Genomic DNA, 24709 nt, shown 5'->3' on the forward strand with positions numbered 1-24709 from the left:
GGCAGGTTCTTTACCACTAGTGCCATCTAGGAAGCCTGCTACACAATTGTATTCCAATACAATTTTTTAATTTACAAAAGTACCACTTCCTAGGTCTCACCCTCCAAAAATGTCATCCCATTATACCTGGAATGAGCAGTGGTTCCCAGGAGAGACTCTGGAAGCAGTGCCAAAGAACATCCACTGCTCTTGAAGGACCAGCCCTAGATTCCAGCAGCACCCTGAATCAGAGCAGGGTTTGGGAAGGGGGAGTTGCTGAAAGAACCATTTACTAGAAAGAGAGAAGGTAGGGTCCACTGCTCCTTTGCAGCCATCAGAAGTGAAAAGCTTAACAACCGCAGATCGTGGAGCCCAACTGCAGAGTTCCTTTCCCTCCATTCACTGCTTGCTGGCTGCATGACCTTAGAAAACTCATGGAGCCTCTCTGGGCCCCAGGTCCTCATCTGTGAAATGGATGTATTCATAGTACTTACACCTCAGTGCCTGGCATGTAGTGCATCCTACATGAGGGTTTGTCAATTTTATCACCATGCAGTTCTGAGCACACTGGGGGCTTTTAAGATAAGGTTGGTGGTTTAAACCATTTACCCCCATGAGCTTCTCTTTCCTCACCTTTAACTTGAGAGTGGTGAAGTAGTGGTGGGAACAATAATAGCTTTCCTGCCCACTACACAGGATTATTCTAAGAAGAAACTAAGACTGTGAGGTGAAAGTGCTTTAAAATCTATAGATCACCATGTAAATGTTTTGTCATTTTGTCTTTGAGGCTGTTAATTTGAGGCAGGACTCCCAGTCTACAGACTGGGTTCCCACTTCTGCTGTGCTGCCTGCACTATGTGATGGTGGGCAGAGCCTCTCTGAGAGTTGGTTTCCTCTCCCATCCAGGGGAGCCTCCCAGCAGAGGCATAATATGTGTTAGGTGGCATTAGTGGTTCCTGGCCCTGACTTTATATTAAAATCATCTGGAGGGCTTTGTTAAAATGTCCACATGCTTGTGGATCCAATTCTGAATCGATCAGAATTTCTTGGGACAAGATGTAGAAGTTAATAAGCTCCCTTTGTTGTTCAGTTGCTAAGTCATGTCCGACTCTGTGACTTCATGGACTGCAGCACACCAGGCTTCCCTGTCCTTCACCATCTGCTGGAGTTTGCTCAAACTCACATCCATTGAGTCAGTGATGCCATCCAACCATCTCATCCTCTGTTGTCCGCTTCTCCTTCTGCCCTCAGTCTCTCCCAGCATCAGGGTCTTTTCCAATGAGTCAGCTCTTTGCATCAGGTAGCCAAAGTATCAGAGCTTCAGCTTCAGCATCAATCCTTCCAATGAGTATTCAAGGTTGATTTCCTTTAGGATTGACGGGTTTGACCTCCTTGAAGTCCAAGGGACTCTCAAGAGTCTTCTGCAGCACCACAGTTTGAAAGCATCAATTCTTTGGCACTCAGTCTTCTTTATGGTCCAACTCTCACATCCTTAAATGGCATCATTGTTCTAATGAGAATCTAATGGCTCCCTACATGGTTCTAATGTGAGTCCTGGATTGAAAACCACTGAAATCTGTGGAACAGCTCTGTAAACTGTAAAACATAATGTACAATTTGTGTATTTTTTTTTATTGTTAGTTGATGATCTTGTGGGGAACTAGTTCCTCTGAAAGTCAGGCCAAAGGGCATTTTCCACCATCTGTCTGAAGACTGCACTGACGGGAGAATTGAAACTCACGCAGTTCATGTTCTTGCCTTCAAGCCAAGGAGGCTAAATGAAAACAAGCCTCTCTCAGATCAAAGATCCTGCTGGGATGTTGGGGCCAGTGAGTGGTGTTGGCTTAATTGGATTTGGAAGCCAAGCCTCCAGCCGTGGGGAAGCATTCAGTATTCTGTTTTATTAAAGTGACTGCTGTGCAAAGGCATGTGCATCACCCTGTGGCCATTGAACCGATCAGGTTAAGGGCCAGAAGGTCTTTCTGTGTGAGTCCCCAGATGTGATTCCAACCCTTAACTTGGCTCCAGTTGGCACAGTTGCAATGTCTGTCCATTGTCTACCTCTTTCAGCACATGGCCATGGCCATGCCCCACACATCCCCTCTGCTTAGATGCCTCTTTACAGACAGAGTCTTCAAGATGTTCTGAGATTCACAAGAGAGGAGGGAGAGGGTGGCTGGAATCAGAGGTGGACATTTTTTACTAGTTTCTCTACCATTTCTAGTAATGTCTACACCACTGTGATATTCGGACTAAACTGCTGAGTTCAACTGGGATGGTCATTTTATATAGAAGTGATTCCCTTATGGAAGGTGCCAGATGTTCCCCACCAAAGGGTATCTCAGGACAAGGGATGAAATGACCACCTGTTTGAGAAGCAATAAAATGGAAACTTGATCACTGCAGAGATTAAAAAATAATAACAATAATGGGTGACATATGAGCAAGAGTCTGGCTTGGAAAGTTCACAGACTAATGTGTAACTCTGATTTCTGGGCTATGGACTGATAAACTTCGTTGCTGTGGGCACACGTTTGCATTGAACCCAGGAAGAACTGGAACCTTCATATCCTCACACCCTTGGGCCAGGACTGCATCCCTAACACTCAACGTCTGCATTTAAGAGAAGCTGCTATGTGGTCCTGAAAACCTCTTCAGGTTCCCCTGTCAATGACAGGACACTAAATTCACTCCAAGTCCAGAGTTTGTTAGTACTACCACAGGACCAGTTCCTCTGTCTGCAGAATTTCCTCCTCTATCTTAGATTCTTGTTCTGCTTTTCCAATTTTAAGACTTCATAATAATAAGTGATTCACTTATTCTACAGATATTGACTATTGATTTGGACACATTTTACTTTCTTCAGTTCCAAAATTACTGCTGACAGTGACTGCACCCATGAAATTAAAAGATACTTGCTCCTTGGAAGGAAAACTATGAGGAACCTAGACAACATATTAAAAAGCAAAGACATCACTTTGCTGATGAAGGTCCATATAGCCAATGCTATGGTTTTTCCAGTAGTCATGTATGGATGTGAGAGTTGGACCATAAAAAAGGCTTCAGTTCAGTTCAGTCACTCAGTCGTGTCTGACTCTTTGTGACCCCATGAATCGAAGCACTCCAGGCCTCCCTGTCCTTCACCAATTCCCAGAGTCTACTCAAAATCATGTCCATTGAGTCGGTGATGCCATCCAGCCATCTTATCCTCTGTCATCGTCCCCTTTTCCTCCTGCCCCCAATCCCTCCCAGCAACAGAGTATTTCCCAGTGAGTCAACTCTTCGTATGAGGTGGCCAAAGGACTGGAGTTTCAGCTTTAGCATCAGTCCTTCCAAAGAACACCCAGGACTGATCTCCTTTAGGACGGACTGGTTGGATCTCCTTGCAGTCCAAAGGACTCTCAAGAGTCTTCTCCAGCACCATCGTTCAAAAGCATCAATTCTTTGGCACTCAGCTTTCTTCACAGTCCAACTCTCACATCCATACATGACCACAAGAAAAACCATAGCCTTGACTAGATGGACCTTTGTTGGCAAAGTAATGTCTCTGCTTTTGAATATGCTATCTAGGTTTGTCATAACTTTCCTTCCAAGGAGTAAGCGTCTTTTAATTTCATGGCTGCAGTCACCATCTGCAGTGATTTTGGAGCCCAAAAAAATAAAGTCTGACACAGTTTTCACTGTTTCCCCGTCTATTTGCCATGAAGTGATGGGACCAGATGCCATGATCTTCGTTTTCTGAATGTTGAGCTTTAAGCCAACTTTTTCACTCTCCTCTTTCACTTTCATCAACAGGCTTTTGAGTTCCTCTTCACTTTCTGCCATCAGGGTGGTGTCATCTGCATATCTGAGGTTATTGATATTTCTCCCAGCAATCTTGATTCCAGCTTGTGCTTCTTTCAGCCCAGCGTTTCTCATGATGTTCTGCATATAAGTTAAATAAGCAGGGTGACAATATACAGCCTTGACATACTTTTTTTCCTATTTGGAACCAGTCTATTGTTCCATGTCCATTTCTAACTGTTGCTTCCTGACCTGCATATAAGTTTCTCAAGAGGCAGGTCAGGTGCTCTGGTATTCCCATCTCTTTCAGAATTTCCCACAGTTTATTGTGATCTATATAGTCAAAGGCTTTGGCATAGTCTTAGCACCAAAAAATTCATACTTTCAAGTTGTAGGGCTGGAGAAGACTCTTGAGAGTCCCTTGGACAGCAAGGAGATCAAACCTGTCAATCCTAAAGAAAATCAACCCTGTATATTCATTAGAAGGACTGTTTTTGAAGCTGAAGCTCCAATATTTTGGCTGCCTGATGCAAAGAGATGACTCATTGGAAAAAACCCTGATGCTGGGAAAGATTGAAGGCAGGAGGAGAAGGGGGCAACAAAGGATGAGATGGTTAGATAGCATCACTGACTCAATGGATATGAATTGGAACAAAGTCTGGGAGATAGTGAAGGACAGGGTAGCCTGGTGTACTGCCCTCAATCCATGGGATTGCAAAGAGTCGGATACAACTTAGCAACAACAGCAGCAACAACAGAGCTTGTATAATGGCCCTAATCTTGAGCCTGGTGTGAAATAGCTAATCAATCCCTCCTGCTGCTTGCTCCCCCCACCCTGAGCAGATTATCTCCTCTGTTTTCCAAACTAAATGTTGGCATTCTGTATTAGAAACAAAAGCCAGAGTCCTAGAAATCAAAAAGTACTGTGGGGTTCTCACCATGTTCTGTTAGCCTCAGGCCATCAAACAGGTAGAGCTGCAGGCAGGTAAGGAGACCCAAAGTGTAGAGGACCTGACCCAGCAGACCCCAAAGGAAGCAACAAACACAGTTCCTAACATTTCAGACCATGAATGGATGTATTTAAAATTTGTTGCAAGAAATGAGATGGTTTGCTTTTTTAGGACAAGACAGGCATTTGAAACTTAATTTGCATTTATAATCAAGATGTATGGCATCTTGATTATAAATCTTGTATCCTAACCATTAAAGGCAGAGAACAGAAAGTTAGGAAGGAACATAAAGCAGGTATAAGGTATGTGGGTCTCCTCTGCCATCAGAATCTTGATAAGTCTTAGCAAAATTCAAAGTTTATCAAAAACTGGAAACCTCAAATATCCATCAGGAGTAGAATGAGGAAATAAACTATGATCTTTCTTCCAGTGTAATATGAAGATGAATGATGTGAACTAAAAATGAATTTTTAGTAAAACTCCATGTAACAACAAGGATGAATCATACAACAATGTGAAATGAAAGAAGCCAGACACGCACAGTCAAAATACGCATGTTGTATGATTATGTTTCTATAAAGTCCAAAAGTAAGCAGAACTAATCTTCAGTGTTAGAAGTCAGAAAACTGGCTCCTCTTGGAAAGGGCTGGGTAGAGATGGGGAGGAGGCACTGGGGGAATTTCTAGGATGCTATTAGTGATCTGTTTCTTGACCTGGTTGTAACATAGACGTGTCCGTCTTGTGATAATTCATTGAGCAGAATACTTTTGATTTGTGCATTTCACATTTGTGACAGTCCTTCAAGAAATTCAAATCTTGGATGGGACCCTGCTTGTCTGTGGTAATTAGGCTTGCAAGAGGTCCTCCGAACCCCTGCCCTCCATGCTAGGCCCATTTCTAGAGTCAGGGGAGCTCAGCCAAAAATCTGAATAGAACATCAGAGCAACAGTGACAAATGAGGCAAGACAAGGTGAGAAATTGTGTTTGCCTCAGAACCACCTGACACCAGGTCTTGGGAACAAGTCCCACAAAAGTGTAGCACTGAGATTTCTGGCGTTTGGGTTGGTTCAGGGGCTGGATGAGCTAGAATATGCAGATAGAGTCTACCTACGGTAGAGAGTGAAAGCTCAGGTCTGTTATTTTTAACTCTCGGGAGACCCTCCTCCCCCAGCCTTCACTCCTACAACATGCTCTCCCTGCTGTGGACAGTGGAATCTGCCCAGTCTATGGGACTGTGGCTCTGATTTTGCATCAGAGAGAGTGGGTCTTGTTTCTCAGAAGAGCAAGTGGCCAGGGCAAAAATTGCCAGCCTTGGAACTTCCCAGTTGGTCCAGTGGTTAAGAATCTGCCTTCCAGTGCAGAGGATGAAGTTTCCATCCCTGGTTAGATAACTAAGATCCCCTGTGCTGCAGGGCAACTAGGCCCATGCACCCAAATAAATAAACATTAAGGAACAAAAACTGCCAGACTGCTTTCTCAAGTTTTGCCCTGTGTAGATGAGACTTGGCTTAATGGGAAAGGTGAAGAAGGGAAGCTTTCCAGGCTTAGCATTGATGCACAGAATGAGGAAGAAGTGGGAGGGTGGGGTTCTACCACAGTGGGACATAGCATGGTGACAAGGGATATTAGATAATGGGTGGAATATAAAGATAGTAGAATCTTTGAGGATTTGGAAGCAAGGAAGCCAAAGCAGTTTGTCATGGGCAAGGCATGAGGGTGCTGACTCGCTACAGACCTGCTTTTCAGTTTTCATTCTTGAATTTTTAAACCAGTCAGACTCAGAGAGCTATTGAGAAATGAAGCCAAGATCATTGTCCTCCGGTGGTGGTGTGAGGTTCACTTTTTCCTAGTTGAACTGCAAACATTTGGAGCCATTTACCACTATAACCATCACAGCAAGCAGTCTGTGGACACTCTGGATGTTCCAGCCCAAGTTGGAATGAATAATCTTGATCAAGATCCTGCTTGCAATGGGGAAGTGAACTCAAACAAAAAAGTTTTAAGTTACCTACACTTTTTCATTGAAGTATAGTTGGTTTACAAATGTGTTAGTTTCTGGTGTACAGCAAAGTGATCCAGATTTTAGATCTGAATATAATATCTGATCCAAACATTCAAATATTGGGGTGGGGGGTTCTCTTCCATTATAGGTTATTATAAGATATTGAATATAGTTCCCTGTACTGTATAATAGGACCTTATTGTTTATTTTATATATAGGAGCATATATCTGTTTATCCCAAACTGCTAATTTATCCCTTCCCCACTCACTTTCCCCTTCAGTAACCGTAAGTTTGTTTTCTATGTCTGTGAGCCTATTTCTGTTCTGTAAATATGTTCATTTGTATCAGTTTTTAGATTCCACATGTAAATGATATCATATACTATTTGTCTTTCTTTCTCTGACTTACTTCACTTAGTATGATAATCTCTAGGTCCATCCATGTTATTGCAAATGGCATTATTTCAGTCATTTTTATGGCTGAGTAATATTCCATTGTGTATATATACCAGATCTTCTTTATCTATTCATCTGTCCATGGACACTTAGCTTGCTTGCATGTCTTGTCTATTGAATATAGTGTTACAGTGACATTCGGGTATATGTATCTTAGATAAATGCCAAGGAGTGAGATTGCTGAATCATATGGTAACTCTGTTTTTAGTATGAGACAAAATTTATCCCCAGCCTGGTGTTCACCAGTCATAAAAAAATGGTCCGTGCACAGTGGGAGATGTGCCTAGTGCAGGAAGAGACCACAGTAGGAGATCAGGTTAACGTTCAGCATAGCACCCTTAGAAGTGGGCAGTTGGGATTATCTTTCTCTCTGAAGGTTTACTTACCCCAGCACTGTGTTTGCCCTGCTGGAGAGTAAGATGCAGAGTAAATTGGGAATCATTATTGAAACACAGTAATGGGACCACAATGAGAGTGTCCAGTTCCCAGACACAGGGGTTTCAAGAAAGCAGAAGTGCACATGGCTGCTCACCAGATTCCAGGATATCGTAGGAATAAAATGCTTCCTGAAAGCACTTTTATTGGAAAATGTTATTTAGGAGAGTTTCAAGTTTATTTTAGAACTTTTTCAGTCAGTGGGTAGCACACCCATCCCCAGGCCAAGCTGAGATCACCAGATGTGCAGGACAAAGAACTCTTCCAGGTCTCAGTGGACCCAGTGAAGCTGGATTAGGGAGAACAACAGTGTTTAAGATCCTCGGGGGCAGGCATGGCCACTCTGCTGTCTCTCTGCTTCATAATTTCTCAACTTCTACCCTTTCTGCCTCCTGTTCCATTTTCCAGTTCTCTCTCTGCTTCATAATTTCTCAACTTCTACCCTTTCTGCTGCTTTCTTTTTCCTGTTCCATTTTCCAGTTCCAATCCCCAACATAAAACTCTGAACCGGTATTGTCACTGAGAATTCTATTTCTGAGTATGTCTCAAGTTCTTCTTGAAAGAACTTCAAGAAGTTGTTTGTTAGGTGGTGTCTGGCTGGCAGATGGAGATCCACTCTCTGACCAGGAGGAGTTGGTAAAGCCTGGTCTTTTCAAGGCTCATCAAACAGTCTTCAGTATTTTCCAACATCCCTGGATGGGCAGCCTTGCTCCTGCATGCCCTTCCCCCGATTAAAAAAAAAATGTAAAATTTAAAGGTTTAAGTCATGGGCTTCCAAGAGTTTATACTTACTTCATCAAATCTATTATTTTCCAAGAGTTGTTTGGAGTCCAAAAAGGCTAATTAGTCTTTTCCAAATGTCTTTCAAAATCCTTTCTTCTAAGAAGGACATTTAGGGGCTTTGAAAATTGTTCCAGGGGTAAAAATAACATTAATAATAAATTTCTCAAAACTCTCAACCCCTGCAGGTTCAAAATTTGCTTAATTCTTCAAATGCAAGGGACTTTGAATTATTACTGGGATTTGTCATTTCTTGTTTATGGGGCTTTTCCAAAGGGGTAAGAGTCATCACGTGGAGGTCCGCTAGAGTTCACTACATGTCTCACAGCCTTGCGCATGACCCAGGACACTTCCAGAGTCTTCCGAAGCAGAACCTTCAAGAGAGCCTTTCCCCTCTTTCTTGGTGGCATCCATGGGGCCAGGTGGAAGTTAAACTGAAAGCATCGACTTTTTGGCCTACCTTATTTTTGGCTAGTAGATCAAAGCCCTCCCAGAACAATTCAATTGTAGGGCATACAATCTGTATCACATAAAACAGGTGATCTATTATTGGGTGGCTTCACTGGTGGCTCAGACAATAAAAAATCTACCTGCAATGCAGGAGACCTAGTTCTAACCATGGGTCAGGAAGATCCCCTGGAGAAGGGAATGGCTACCCACTCCATTATTCTTGCCTGAGAAATCCCGTGAACAGAGGAGCCTGGCAAGCTACAGTCCATGGGGTTTCAAAGAGTCAGATATGACTGAGCAACTCACACTCTGGGGTGCAAAGAGAACAATTTTTCCTTAGGGTGTGTGCAAAGGAGCCCTTTGTGCTCGGCTGACCTTGAACGTTGTCTTCGGATGACCTCTGGTGGTGGAATTTTTCCCAGCGTATGCACAGCGATGCTTCTGAGCCAAGCTATACTTGGTACATTTTCCTACATTCCTTTCCTCCTGTTTTGTTATGCACATTCAGCAAGGAGCAAGAATCAGTTGCAAACACTCAGAATAAAGTGGTTCATGTGCCTCACCAGACTTTTGCCATTTCAAAAAGTTGCCTGTGCCTTCTCTTTCAGTGAACCTCTGATATATTTATTTCCTGTGGAAAGAGGAAGGAGCCAACATGAAGGAAAATGCAGCATCTAGAGTGGTTTTCATTTTGCTACTTTTTCTCAACGTCAGCCTTCTGAATGGTAAGTAAGAGACTGTCCTGTTCTTTTTCACTCCCTGGGGTATTTGTACGAGAGGAGGGGAGAATCCATCACAGTCCCTTTTGCAGCACAATTACAGGAAATGAAAATGTCCATGGCATTTGCTTCTCTTCAATTATTTACAATATTATAGGGATTAAAATGAAGGCAAAAATTAATGCAAAAGACTGGATGCAGTTAATGCCACATCCTGTCACCATGCTCTGACTTCCATCCTCATTCTGGGAATGCAGAGAAACAACTCTGCCAGGGACATATCACAGTTTCAGTCCAGGTTCTGTCCCTTACTGGCTGTGCAACCTTGAGCCAGTTAACTTAGTTCTCTGGATTTAGACACTTTCAAAGTGAGGATAATGATGTTTCCTCCACCTCAGATGAAAAGCTGTGTGAGAAAAATCTTTGAAAACCTGTTAAGAAATCTAAGGGGATTGCTGTTACGTGGTGGAAAACAGGAACACCCAACTCTATTATGCAGGAAATGAAATTTACAACTAGACTAGCATGTGTGAGCCTGTGTGTGTACATTTCAATGTGTCTACCCCTGTCTATTTGTAAGTGTGAATACTTGTGTATATCTCTGTATCTATTAGCTTCCCTGTACATACCTGATTGAAAATGCTTCTCTGTGTGTACCTATATGCATACCCATTTGTGGGTGCATATTTCTGCATATGTACCTATGTGCGGACCAGTATCTACTTCTATAAGTATGCAGCTGTGTATATTGTTCCTCTGTGATCTGTGGGTGTGTTTCTGATATGAGCTCTTCTGTTTGAGCATGTGTGTGTTGGGGGTGGGAAGTACCTCTGTTGTTGTCCCTGTGTTTGTGTACATTTTACAGGGAAAGTGAGACCGTCCATTCATTGTAACCATCTCTTCTAAAGTGGGTGAAAGAAACATTTGACTAATTACAGTTTCACAGCTTTACCCTCCTCTCTTGAGTTTTCTTGAGGTACTGTTAATAACCAGTGAAATGTGAGAGAGAGAAGCTTTCAGGAAGAGAAAAAGGAATGTGGAGATTGGTACAATCCATATGGAAACTTTAAGTATTCAAATAAGCCCCAAATAATCAAGAGTTGCCTTAATTGACTTCTAAATATGCTCATTATTGAGCTGTAAACTTTGTGTGTTTTTTAAAATATAAGCTTTTCCTTCCACCTCACACACTCCTCCCTAGCCACAAGAAAAAACAAACAAAAAATCACTTCACCCTGTGAAATTTTCCTGAAGAAATATTCCCTAGAGGTCGAGCAACATTCCAAAATGGGCAGAGTTAAGCCCAGACTGGCTGGCGTGGACGGTGTTCAGGGGATCTAAGAGCTGGCTGGGCTCCAGCTGACTCAGCCTGGGGACCTTGGCCCAGCCTTGTATCCCATCATCCCATTCATTCAGTTCTTCTTTCTGGCCGGTTTTGCCTAGTGCCCTCCTTCCCACCGGTGTCCTCCTCTGAACTCGTTCGTCCTGATGCTGCTTTGCTAGCAGTTCTAGCTCAGGAGCCAGCCTGAGGGATGAAGGACAAGGGTGGAAGAAAACAGACAAGCCCCCAAGGTTCAAGGATCGCCTCCTGGAAGCGCCCCTCTCTGCTCCCGATTTCCTGAATGAAACACCACCTGCGATTACATGGCTGGGGATAGAGGGACTCTTTCCCTCCCCAGACCTGACAGATAAGGAACAGAAGAGGGTGCCAGCTCACCAAAAGCTTCAGGGGCTAGGCAACTTGAAAACTTCATCCACATTGGGTTTTCCACATCACCTCTTTCAGCCCCACTAGCTTCCAGCTGGGACTAGATAAAGATGGTAGCTCCTAACTGGGAGAACAGCTACCCACTCAGCCGCCTCTAGGAGCTCCCATGCCTCCTACCCCCCAAAAGGGCCAAGAATTACAAAAGAACCCTTTGCCATCTCACCACATAAAGACCCAGGGAGAGAGGGGAAAATATATACAAAAAGCGGACTGAAAACCCAGCTTCAGAAGTGGAGACAGGGAGGATGGGAGCCACGCTGTGAGACTGAATCATAGGTCAAAGCTGAACAGAATCAAGGAAGAGTGAAGCAGGAAAGTACGGGATGGAGAAGATGGGGGGAGAAGCAGCTAGAGGGGAAGCCTGGGTAACACAGTGAAAGAGCAAAAGAGCAGAGAATTGGGTTCACTATGTGGGAGTGGCAGAAAGAGGGGGGTCAGTGAGCAGAGGGGAGAGGTCCGGGGAGCATTGGATCAGCAAATGATCACAGGATGCTTGTGTCTGAAGGCGAATTCTTTTTAAATGATCACCCTGGTGCCGTGGGCACATATCCGCTCCACAGACACCGTGGGATTCTGGAAGGGCCAGATCCTGCTCAGTCCACGTGTACCCCTCGCACCCTTGCTGCTCACCATTGGTGCAATGTTACAGTTAGTCACTGATCCTAGGTTGCTGGTATCTCCATCTCACAGTACACGCACACACACCCCATCACAAAGCTCTCTCTCTCTGAATCCTGCCAACTTCAGGGCAGCCCACAGAAGAATGCTGCAGGATGCTGACATCTTGGCACTTCTGAGTCCCACCTCCCACCCCTAGGCCTACTCTCCCTGAGACCTCATCACTGGCCTGGCCCCATCTACCTGCTTCTGTCACCAACAGAATGGCCAAAGAGTTGAACAGACCTTAACATTGACTCCAGTACCTTCTGGCAACAGAATGGTCACAGAGTTGAATGGACCTTAATATTGACTCTGGTGCCTTCTTTTTCTAGGACAGTCACCTCCTGAAAAACCCAAGCTCGTTAAATGTCGGTCTCCTGGAAAGGAAACATTCACCTGCTGGTGGGAGCCTGGGGCAGATGGAGGACTTGCTACCAATTACACGCTGACTTACCACAAGGAAGGGTAAAATGTTTTCTCTCCTGGCAAACCCCACATGGGTGTCCTCGCCCTCCAGGCCATAGGACCACTGACCCTGGGTTAATTTCCATGTTTCCCTGAATGGACACTGATAACCTCCCACTACTGGGGGCAGGGACTCTAACGTCCATGTCCACATCCTCCTCCTAATGTCCCAGCCAAGCTCCCACGTGTCCATAAACTCCACCACCAATGAGGTGACACCAATCCATCCGTGTTACCGTTGCCTGTCGTAAGCTTGAGTTGTACCCCAAAGTCACGTATAAGTGTTTCCAAAGTTAATTTTGGATGCTTATCTATCGAGCTTCTGCCAGTTGTCATTTTTTTAATAATCATTGCTTTTTCAATCTAAGAGTATTATTATGTAATCCTTGACAACTCTGGTACATTAGCTGTTTGAACTTGTTTCACATGCAAGAAAATAACAAGCCCTACAAGGAAAGGAAGATGAGGTTTTTCCCTAGGAAATCCATGGACCCATGATCTCCCAGATTGGGTATTGGGAGCTAAAAAATTGCAGTGCAAACTCAACAGGGCCATCTCTGGGCAAGGAGTTCATCACAGTTAGAGTGAGACCCTCCTGGAAATCCAGGGATGGCTGTATATCCTTCCCACTGAAGAAAACATTTACTGGAGGACCAGCTGGCCTGCCTCCCAGTGACTGCGCTTAGTGGTACACAAAGCTGACACCCCCTGTGAGACCCAAAGGGGTGTCAGACACACAGCCCTCAGGAGCTCAAAGCGGCAGCATGGTGAAACAAGCCTGCTCACCTGTGTGACAAGTCTTGCGTGGAGCCCCCGGGTCTACATGTGAGCAGCCTGAGGAGCCTCTGGGACCTGAAGTAGCTCCTTTCAGAGTCACTCTCCTCTGTGGCTACCTGAGTGTAATTGGAAATATACTGCAGTTTGTATCCCCTTTCAGCTTTTTTAGTGACATGTAATTCAACACATTTGTGCAATAACTGCTGCCTTGGGCATGCCCGCCTCCACTCCACCCTGGTTTGTATGATGCAAGAGAAACTCCTGAGGTGACCCAATGGTAATTTGCTGAGGATGGCGGTGCCTTGGCCATGGAAAACTCAAGTGTATGTTGGCAGGGGGCGTATAGCACAAAGTCCACAACAACCTGTAGACAGGAAGGGTTGGTAAGAAACAGAGTCACTGGGGCTCTGACGTGAGTCCTCCACCCCTTCTCCAGCACTTCTTCCCTGAGTCACCCCTCGCTGACATGGACAGGGTCGAGAAGCTTGGGGAGCCCTTCTCCAGCTCTGCTTTTTGCTTGTCCCTCCAAATTCAGTGATATTGATGTACTAGGCTCTTTGCTGCTGCTGCTAAGTCGCTTCAGTCGTGTCCGACTCTGTGAGACCCCATAGATGGCAGCCCATCAGGCTCCACCATCCCTGGGATTCTCCAGGCAAGAACACTGGAGGGGGTTGCCATTTCCTTCACCAATGCATGAAAGTGAAAAGTCAAAGTGAAGTCGCTTAGTCGTTCCCGACTCTTAGCAACCCCATGGACTGGAGCCTACCAGGCTCCTCCGTCCATGGGATTTTCCAGGCAAGAGTACTGGAGTGGGGCTCTTTATACCACTTTAAAAAAACTAGACTCTTTATACCACCTTCTTGGTGGTGGTAGTTTAGTTGCTAAGTCATGTCCAACTCTTGCAACCCCATAGACTATAACCCACCAGGCTCCTCTGTCCATGGGATTCTCCAGGCAAGACTACTGGAGTGGGTTGCCATTTCCTTTTCCAGGGGATCTTCCTGACCCAGGGATCGAGCCCATGTCTCCTGTATTGCAGGCAGATTCTTTACCATTGAGCCAGCAAGGAAGCTCCATACCACTTTCTTACTGACTCCTAATATGTTACTTGTTGCAGAGAAACACTCATCCATGAATGTCCAGACTACAAAACCGGGGGCCCCAACTCCTGCTACTTTAGCAAGAAGCACACCTCCATATGGAAGATGTACGTCATCACAGTAAACGCCATCAACCAGATGGGAATCAGTTCCTCGGATCCACTTTATGTGGACGTGACTTACATAGGTAAGGGGAAGCGGGACAGGTGAAGAATGTGTTAATTTTTTTTTTTTTTTTTTTTTTTTTTTTTTTGATTTTAAAACATTTTATTTTAACAATACGTAGAATTTATATTAATTTACTTGAGCCTCTATAACAAAGTACTTCTGTCTGGGTGGTTTAAACAGTAGGAATTTATTTCTCATAGTTCTGGAGGCTAAGAAGTCTGAGATCAAGGTACTAGCATTCACCACCTGTGAAGGTTCTCTTGCTGGCTTGCAAATGGCTGGCTTCTACTGTGTCTTTACATGGTGGAGAGAGAGCGTTTTGGTATCTTTTCCTCTTCAGTACAGTCACATTGGAGGTTAGAGTGTCAACATGAACTCCAGGAGGACATAATTCAGTCCAGAGCAGAATTCATTTTAAACTGTACACAGTAGACCTTTGTAGCACAAACTGGATGCCTTAATAAGAAATCACAAAATGCATGCCATAACACGGGGAAATAGAAGAAAGAAGCAACATAAAAAATGTTAGAAAAGGATGTAAGTTTTAATCAAGAATAGGTCAATGCTTTGTTAACTGCCAACATAAATCTAAAAAGAGAGAGATAATGTCATATTTAAGATATTAAGGATAATGGTGGGTTCAAGTAAAGGCTAAAAGCTGGGTTATTTATCAATCTTATGGTATCAATATTATGTTCTATTAGTAAACATTAGTAGCTCTTAAAATATGTGAATTTGACTGTCTGGAATTTCCTTTAATTTTTTTTTTTTTTTTTTTTTTAATTTTATTTTATTTTTAAACTTTACATAACTGTATTAGATTTGCCAAATATCAAAATGAATCCGCCACAGGTATACATGTGTTCCCCATCCTGAACCCTCCTCCCTCCTCCCTCCCCATTCCATCCCTCTGGGTCGTCCCAGTGCACCAGCCCCAAGCATCCAGTATCGTGCATCGAACCTGGACTGGCAACTCATTTCATACATGATATTTACATGTTTCAATTCCATTCTCCCAAATCTTCCCACCCTCTCCCTCTCCCACAGAGTCCATAAGACTGTTCTATACATCAGTGTCTCTTTTGCTGTCTCGTACACAGGGTTATTGTTACCATCTTTCTAAATTCCATATATATGCGTTAGTATACTGTATTGGTGTTTTTCTTTCTGGCTTACTTCACTCTGTATAATAGGCTCCAGTTTCATCCACCTCATTAGAACTGATTCAAATGTATTCTTTTTAATGGCTGAATAATACTCCATTGTGTATATGTACCACAGCTTTCTTATCCATTCATCTGCTGATGGACATCTAGGTTGCTTCCATGTCCTGGCTATTATAAACAGTGCTGCGATGAACATTGGGGTACTCGTGTCTCTTTCCCTTCTGGTTTTCTCAGTGTGTATGCCCAGCAGTGGGATTGCTGGATCATAAGGCATGTCTATTTCCAGTTTTTTAAGGAATCTCCACACTGTTCTCCATAGTGGCTGTACTAGTTTGCATTCCCACCAACAGTGTAAGAGGGTTCCCTTTTCTCCACACCCTCTCCAGCATTTATTACTTGTAGACTTTTGGATTGCAGCCATTCTGACTGGTGTGAGATGGTACCTCATAGTGGTTTTGATTTGCATTTCTCTGATAATGAGTGATGTTGAGCATCTTTTCATGTGTTTGTTAGCCATCTTTATGTCTTCTTTGGAGAAATGTCTATTTAGTTCTTTGGCCCATTTTTTGATTGGGTCATTTATTTTTCTGGAGTTGAGCTGTAGGAGTTGCTTGTATATTCTCGAGATTAGTTGTTTGTCAGTTGCTTCATTTGCTATTATCTTCTCCCATTCTGAAGGCTGTCTTTTCACCTTGCTAATAGTTTCCTTTGATGTGCAGAAGCTTTTAAGGTTAGTTAGGTCCCATTTGTTTATTTTTGCTTTTATTTCCAATATTCTGGGAGGTGGGTCATAGAGGATCCTGCTGTGATGTATGTCAGAGAGTGTTTTGCCTATGTTCTCCTCTAGGAGTTTTATAGTTTCTGGTCTTACGTTTAGATCTTTAATCCATTTTGAGTTTATTTTTGTGTATGGTGTTAGAAAGTGTTCTAGTTTCATTCTTTTACAAGTGGTTGACCAGAGTTCCCAGCACCACTTGTTAAAGAGATTGTCTTTAATCCATTGTATATTCTTGCCTCCTTTGTCGAAGATAAGGTGTCCATATGTGCGTGGATTTATCTCTGGGCTTTCTATTTTGTTCCATTGATCTATATTTCTGTCTTTGTGCCAGTACCATACTGTCTTGATAACTGTGGCTTTGTAGTAGAGCCTGAAGTCAGGTAGGTTGATTCCTCCAGTTCCATTCTTCTTTCTCAAGATCGCTTTGGCTATTCGAGGTTTTTTGTTTTTCCATACAAATTGTGAAATTATTTGTTCTAGCTCTGTGAAGAATGCTGTTGGTAGCTTGATGGGGATTGCATTGAATCTATAGATTGCTTTGGGTAGTATACTCATTTTCACTACATTGATTCTTCCAATCCATGAACATGGTATATTTCTCCATCTGTTAGTGTCCTCTTTGATTTCTTTCACCAGTGTTTTATAGTTTAGAATGTGTTAATTTGATATGAATCTACCGAGAGTTAAACTCAGTTTGAGTCTCCTTGTCTTAGGGATGGATCCCCGAAAAGAAAGATGAAAAAATTTACAGTATCCTCACCAACTGAGTGTTTTAAACCCATTTGTATTCCTGACAGTAAGACAGTAAAGATCACTATGCCTTCCCTTGACCCTTCTTCCCACTCCCTTGCACCCAGAAGCAATGCTCTATTTAGCTTCCCTTTTCAGTCCTTCTCTCCAGCCCATCCCCTGCAACCAATGTCCCCTTCCCTCCTGGCAAGCTGGGGTTTCCTTTCTGAGATTTCGCTCCCTGAAACACACTGCTTCGTGGAGTAGCAACTCTTAGAAGACACTCATCTGCTTCTCCACCCACAGGAATTTCTCCAGCTGCTTTGCCCCAAATTCAGTTCTCAATATGTATATGTTCCTCAGCAACTGGAGCTATTCTTCTCAAAATAAACTACTTGGGGAGTAAATAGTGCTACTTGAACAGAAGGCTGAAGTACAAGATCACAACCATGAGGTTTGGAGAACTCATGAGTGAAGTAAAACAAAAATCTGTCTAAGAGCTGCTGCTTGCTTTGCATAATCAACACTGAGCTTCAGGGCGATGAGGCATAACTGCAGTGGCCTCTGTGGTTTGGTTGTTGTTGTTGAGTCTCTCAGTCGTATCCGACTCTTTGTGACCCCATGGACTGTATCTCACCAGGCTTCCCTGTCCTTCACTATCTCCTGGAGTTTGCTCAAACTCATGTCCATTGAGTCGGTGATGCCATCCAATCATCTCATCATCTGTTGCCTGCTTCTGCTCCTGCCCTCAGTCTTTTCCACAACGGGATCTTTTCCAGTGAGTTGGCTGTTCACATCAGGTGGCCAAAGCACTGGAGCTTCAGCTTCAGCATCAGTCCTTCCAGTGAATATTCAGGGTTGATTTCCTTTAGGATTGACTGATTTGATCTCCTGGCAGTCCAAGGGACTCTCAACAGTCTTCTCTAGCACCAAAGTTCAAAGGCATCAATTCTTTGGCTTTTGGTTGAGTAGCGATGACAAAGGGAATCTTAGGACAAGAGATGGCTTGGCCAGGACTGGATTCAGCCTTCCTATTAGGTTGCCTAAGGAGTAGCTAATTAGGTTCAAGGTTACCCAAGTCTTCCTGACTCACCTAGCACCAACGGAAAAAGAAAATCAGGCTAAGGCTCTCAAGTATTGGGCTATATATCATCCCATTGGCATATTATCAGTGGTTGATCCTTAAAAACTAGAAAAGCTTCTAACATCAGCTAGTAAGCATTTCAATACTATCTCTTCCCCCCACCCAGCAAGTGATTACAGTGAGCCTGGGGGTGGAAATAGAATTTAATCTTAGCTTAAGAAAATCAAAAAGTAACACCACTTACAAATAGGAATAAAATTAATTCCATTCATATAAATAGGCTTAAGACATGAAGCCTTTAAAATGCTAAACGCCAAATAATTCCATTTTCATAGGCTCTTTATTTTTTTACTGGAGTGTAATTGCTTTACAGTGGTATGCTAGCTTCTGCTGTACTACAGAGTGAATCAGCAATAATTATACATGTATCTCCCGCATCTTGAGCCTCCTCCCACCCCACCCCACCTCTCTGCATCATCACCGAGCCGAGCTCTCCCACTGGCTGTTTTACACAGGGTGGTGTGTATGTCAGTGCAACTCTCTCAGTTTGTTCCACCCTCTCCTTACCCCGCTGTGTTCACAAGTCCATTCTCTATGTCTGCATCCCTATTCCTGCCCAGAAAAGAGGTCCACCAGCACCATTTTTCTAGATTCTATATATTTGCATTAATGTTCAGTATTTGCTTTTCTTTTCTCTACAGATTCTAGATTCACCCACATCACTATGAATGATGCAATTGCATTCATTTTCATGGCTGAGTAATATCCCATTGTAAATATGTATAACCTCTTTATCCATTCATCTGTTGATGAACATTTATGTTGCTTCCATGTCCTGGCTGCAGTGAAACTTGGGGCACATGTACCTTTTTGAATTATGGTTTTCTCAGGGTATATGCCTGGTAGTGGAATTGCTCAGTCATACACTAGCTCTATTTTGGTTTTTTTTTTCCACAGGCTCTTTTTTAAATTGCCTTGCCACCAAATAATCTGCCCTAAAATATTTAATATTTGAGGTCAAAACAGTGAGCAAGAGAAGTTCTGTAATGTACTGAGGCAACTGCTATAAGGAAATTTGCATGCATGCTCAGTCATGTCTGACTCTTTGTGACTCTGTGAACTGCAAAACACCAGGTTTCCTTCACTATCTCCCAGAGTTTGCTCAAACTCATATCCATTGAGTAGGTGATGACATTCAACCATCTCATTCTCTGTTACCCGCTTCTCCTCCTGTCCTCAATCTTTCCCAGCATCAAGGTCTTCCAATTAGTCTGCTCTTCACATCAGGTGGCTACAGTATTGGAAATTCAGCTTAGCATCAGTCTTCCAATAAATTTGTTGTTGTTCAGTTGCTCAGTAGTGTCCAACTCTTTGCAACCCCATGAACTGTAGCCTGCCTGGCTTCTCTGTCCTTCACCATCTGCTGGAGCTTGATCAAACTCTTCTCCATTGAGTCCATGATGCCATCTAACCATCTCGTCCTCTGTCATCCCCCTCTCCTCCTGCCTTCAATCTTTCCCAGCATCAGAGTCTTTTCCAGTGAGTCAGTTCTTCTCATCACATAGCCAAAGAATTAGAGTTTCAGCTTCAACATCATCCTCCCAATGAATAGTCAGGATTGATTTCCTTTAGAATTGACTGGTTTGATCTTCTTGCAGTCCAAGGGACTCTCAATAATCTTCTCCAACACCACAGTTCAAAAGCATCCGTTCTTAGGCACTCAGCCTTTTTATGGTCCAGCACTCACATCCACACATAACTACTAGAAAAACTTTTTCCAGTGCTGTGGCCTCTGCTGAGTTTTCCCAATTTGCTGGCATATTGAGTGATGCACTTTCACAGTATCATTTTTTTAGGATTTGAAATAGCTCAGCTGGAATTCCATCACCTCCACTAACTTTGTTTGTAGGGATGCTTCCTAAGGCCCACTTGACCTCACATTCCAGGATGTCTGGCTCTAGGTGAGTGTTCACACCATCATGGTTATCTGGGTCATTAAGATCTTTCACATCTCTCCTTGCTATTCTTTGGAACTCTGTATTCAGATGGGTTCAGTTCAGTTCAGTCACTCAGTTGTGTCTGATTCTTTGTGACCCCATGGAATGCAACACACCAGACCTCCCTGTCCATTACCAACTCCCAAAGTTTACTCAAACTCATGTCCATTGAGTCCGTGATGCCATCCAACCATCTCATCCTCTGTCGTCCCCTTCTCCTCCTGCCTTCAGTCTTTCCCAGCATCAGGGTCAGATGGGTGTATCTTTCCTTTTCTCCTTTGCCTTTCACTTCTCTTCTCTTCTTTTCTCAACTATTTGTAAGGCCTCCTCAGACAATCATTTTGCCTTTTTACCTTTCTTTTTCTTGGGGATGGTTTTGATCACTGCCTCCTGTATAGTGTTACAAATCTCTGTCCATAGTTCTTCAGGCTCTTTGTCTATAAGAGCTAATCCTTGAATCTATTTCTCACTTCCACTGTTAAATTGTAAAGGATTTTATTTAGGACATACCTGAATGGCCTAGTGGTTTTCCCTACTTTCTTCAATTTAAGTCTGAATTTTATAATAAGGAGTTCATGATCTGAGCCACAGTCAGCTCCCGGTCTTGTTTTTGCTGACTGTATAGAGCTTATCCATCTTCAGCTGCAAAGAATATAATCAATCTGATTTTGGTGTTGACCATCTGGTGATGTCCATGTGTAGAGTCTTCTCCTGTGTTGTTGGAAGAGGATGTTTGCTATGATGAGTGTGTTCTCTTGACAAAACTCTGTTAGCCTTTGTCCTGCTTCATTTTGTACTCCAAGGCCAAACTTGCCTGTTATTCCAGGTATTTCTTGACTTCCTACTTTTGCATTCCAGTCTCCTATGATGAAAAGGACATCTTTTGGGGATGTTAGTTCTGGAAGCTCTTGTAGGTCTTCATAGAGCCATTCAACTTCAGCTTCTTTGGCATTAGTATTTGGGGCATAGACTTGGATTACTGTGATATTGAATGGTTTGCCTCAGAAACAAACAGAGATCATTCTGTCATTTTTGAGATTGCACCCAAGTACTGCATTTCAGACTCTTTTGTTGACTATGAGGGTTACTCCATTTCTTCTAAGAGATTCTTACCCACAGTAGTAGATATAATGGTCATCTGAGTTAAATTCACCCATTCCAATCCATTTTAGTTCACTGATTCTTAAAATGTTGATGTTCACGCTTGCCATCTTCTGTTTGACCAGTTCCAATTTACTTTGATTCATGGACCTAACATTCCAGGTTCCTATGCAATATTGCTCTTCACAGCATCAAACTTTACTTTCATCACCAGACACATCCACATCTAGTCATTGTTTCCACTTTGGCTCAGCCTCTTCATTCCTTCTGGAGCTATTTCTCTGCTCTTCTCCAGTAGCATATTAGGCACCTGCCAACCTGGGGAGTTTGTCTTTCAGTGTCATGTCTTTTTGCCTTGTCACACTGTTCATGGGAATAGTAAGGGTTGATTTCCCTTAGGATTGACTGACTTGAACTCTGTACTATCCAAGGGAATCTCAAGAGTCTTCTTCAGAACCACAGTTCAAAAGCATCAATTCTTCAGCACTCAGCCTTCTTCTCACATCCACACATGACTACTAAAAAACCATAGCTTTGTTGTAAGGACCTTTGTTGGCAAAGTAATGCCTCTGCTTTTTAATATGCTGTCTAATTTGGCATAGCTTGTCTTCCAAGGAGCAAGTGTCTTTTAATTTCACGGCTGAAGTCACCATCTGCAGTGATTTTGGAGCCCAAGAAAATAAAGTCTCTCACTGTTTCCATTGTTCCCCATCTATTTGCCATGAAGTGATGGGACCAGATGCCTTGATCTTTGTTTTTTGAATGTTGAGTTTTAAGCCAGCTTTTTTACTCTCCTCTTTCACCTTCATCAAGAGGCTCTGTAGTTCCTCTTCACTTTCTGCCACTTTTTTTTTTAGGATAGTGTCATCTACGTATTTGAGGTTATTGATATTTCTCCCAGCAATCTTGATTCCAGCTTAAGCTTGATCCAGCCCAGCATTTCACATAATGTGTTCGTTTGAAAAGACCCTGATGCTGGGAAAGATTGAGGGCAAGAGGAGAAGGGGACGACAGAGGATGAGATGGTTGGATGGCATCAATGACTCAATGGACATGAGTTTGGGTAAACTCTAGGAATTGGTGATGGACAGGGAGGCCTGGCATGCTGCGGTTCATGGGGTTGCAAAGAGTCAGACACAACTGAGTGACTGAACTGAACTGAACTCTACATTTAAGTTAAATAAGCAGGGTGACAATATACAGCCTTGATGTACTCCTTTCTTAATTTGGAACCAGTCTGTTGTTCCATGTCTAGTTCTAACTGTTGCTTCTTGACCTGCATACAGGTTTCTCAGGAGGCAGATAAAGTTTTCTGGTATTCCCATCTCTTTAAGAATTTTCCACAGTTTGTTGCGATTCACATGGTCAAAGGCTTTAGCATAGTCAGTGAAGCAGATCTTTTCAAAATTATTAAAGAAGTGTTCTTAGAATTCTCCTTAACCCTGCAGCTTACAGTATTGGTGAGGGGCCACAGAAGTTCATTGACAACTTACGTTTAACCACAGTAAAGTCTATAAGCTTGAACCTCATCAAGTGATAACCTGCAGTACAGAATATTGGTACATATCCCAGAAATATTTAAGTCTGCTGAAAACACTTGAAAGCAATGATTCTCAACTGGGTGCTCTTTTGCCTCCCACAGGATTTTTGGCAATAGCAGGAAATATTTTTGATTGTTGCAACACAGAGAGGGAAGATATCTAATGAGGGAGAACCCAGGGATGATGCTAACATCCTACAGTGTTCAGAACAGCCCCCACCACAAAGAATTTTCATGTCCAAAATACACATAATGCTGAGGTTGAGAAAGTTTGCTTTCAAGGATTCATCTTGAACTTTTTACTTGCACTTTTATACAGAGATGTTTTGATCAGAGGCATTTCTCAGTCTTGTGTTCAGCTTAAAACTTATAATAACTGATGTTTATTTAGTAAATCCATATAAAACCATCTTTCTTAGGTATTTACCTAGTAATCTACAAGGATTAGGATTAGTGGCAAATTTCCTCAAGTTCGTTTTTTAGACAGGTTATATATAATGCCAAGTCCACTAGAGTTACACTCACTCTTCTCTCACCTGGAATTGAGATTGATTTGAGGAGGTAAGAAGTGAATGGAGAAAATGTGACTAGCTAGCAAGACTGAAATTAGGGTAAGGCAAACCAGCACCCTAGGCCTGTCACTCTTTTAAATTAATCTTGGTCAAGTATAGTTGATTTAGAGTGCTGTGTTCATTTCTGCTGTACAGCAAAGCGATTCAGATATATATATATATATATATATATATTATATATACACATATACATATACATACATACACACTGTTTTCTAATATTCTTTTCTATTATAGTTTGTCACAGGATATTGAATGTAGTTCCCTGTGCTATATGCTAGGACCTTGCTGCCTATCCATTCAATATGAGTTTGCATCTGCTCACCCCAAACTTCCAATGCATCCATCCCTCATTCTTCTTTCACCTTGTCAATCACAAGTCTGTTCTCCATGTCTATGATTCTGTTTCATAGATAAGTTCACCTGTGTCATATTTTGGATTCCACATACAAGTGATATCAAATGGTGTTTTTCTTTTTCTTTCTAACTTACTTCAGTTAGTATGATAATCTCTTTTTTTCTTTTTTTAATTATTATTATTATTTTTTTTTACTTTACAATATCGTATTGGTTTTGCCATACATCAACATGCATCCGCCACGGGTGTACATGTGTTCCCCATCCTGAACCCCCCTCCCACCTCCCTCCCCATACCATCCCTCTGGGTTATCCCAGTGCACCAGCCCCAAGCTTCCTGTATCCTGCATCGAACTGGACTGGCGATTCATTTCTTATATGATATTATACATGTTTTAATGCCATTCTCCCAAATCATCCCCCCCCCCAACAGAGTCCAAAAGACTGTTCTATACATCTGTGTCTCTTTTGCTGTCTCGCATACAGGGTTGTCGTTACCATCTTTCTAAATTCCATATATATGCATTATCTTTAGGTCCATTCATGTTGCTACAAATGGCATTATTTCATTCTTTTTAATGGGTGAGCAGTATTCCATTGAATATGTGTGTGTGTGTGTATGTATGCTGTGCTTAGTTGCTCAGTCATGTCCAACTCTTTGTGACCCCTTGGACTGTGCCCACCAGCTCCTCTGTCCATGGGATTCTCCAGGCAAGAATGCTGGAGTGAGTTACCATTTCCTTCTCTCTCTCTCTGTCTCTCTGTCTCTCTGTCTCCGTCTCTCTCTCTCTCTCTCTCTCTCTCTATATATATATATATATATATGTATTTATATAAATTTATACATATTTATTTTGTGTTTATATTTTATATAATTTCATATCTTTATATAC

At 42.7% G+C, this 24709-nt stretch overlaps 1 protein-coding gene across 1 annotated transcript in view; it reads left to right on the forward strand.

Annotated features, from left to right (window-relative positions):
- Window positions 1–24709, forward strand: part of PRLR (prolactin receptor) — a 61838-nt gene that overhangs the window by 28290 nt on the left and 8839 nt on the right. Inside the window, exons 2-4 of the mRNA XM_055554658.1 lie at window positions 9444–9560; window positions 12315–12447; window positions 14342–14511. Coding sequence (XP_055410633.1) covers window positions 9491–9560; window positions 12315–12447; window positions 14342–14511 — 373 coding nt within the window. The 5' untranslated portion in view covers window positions 9444–9490. The remainder of the gene's footprint in view (window positions 1–9443; window positions 9561–12314; window positions 12448–14341; window positions 14512–24709) is intronic.

This window comes from Bubalus kerabau, chromosome 18 (genome assembly GCF_029407905.1).
Source record: "Bubalus kerabau isolate K-KA32 ecotype Philippines breed swamp buffalo chromosome 18, PCC_UOA_SB_1v2, whole genome shotgun sequence".
Lineage (NCBI taxonomy): Eukaryota > Metazoa > Chordata > Mammalia > Artiodactyla > Bovidae > Bubalus > Bubalus kerabau.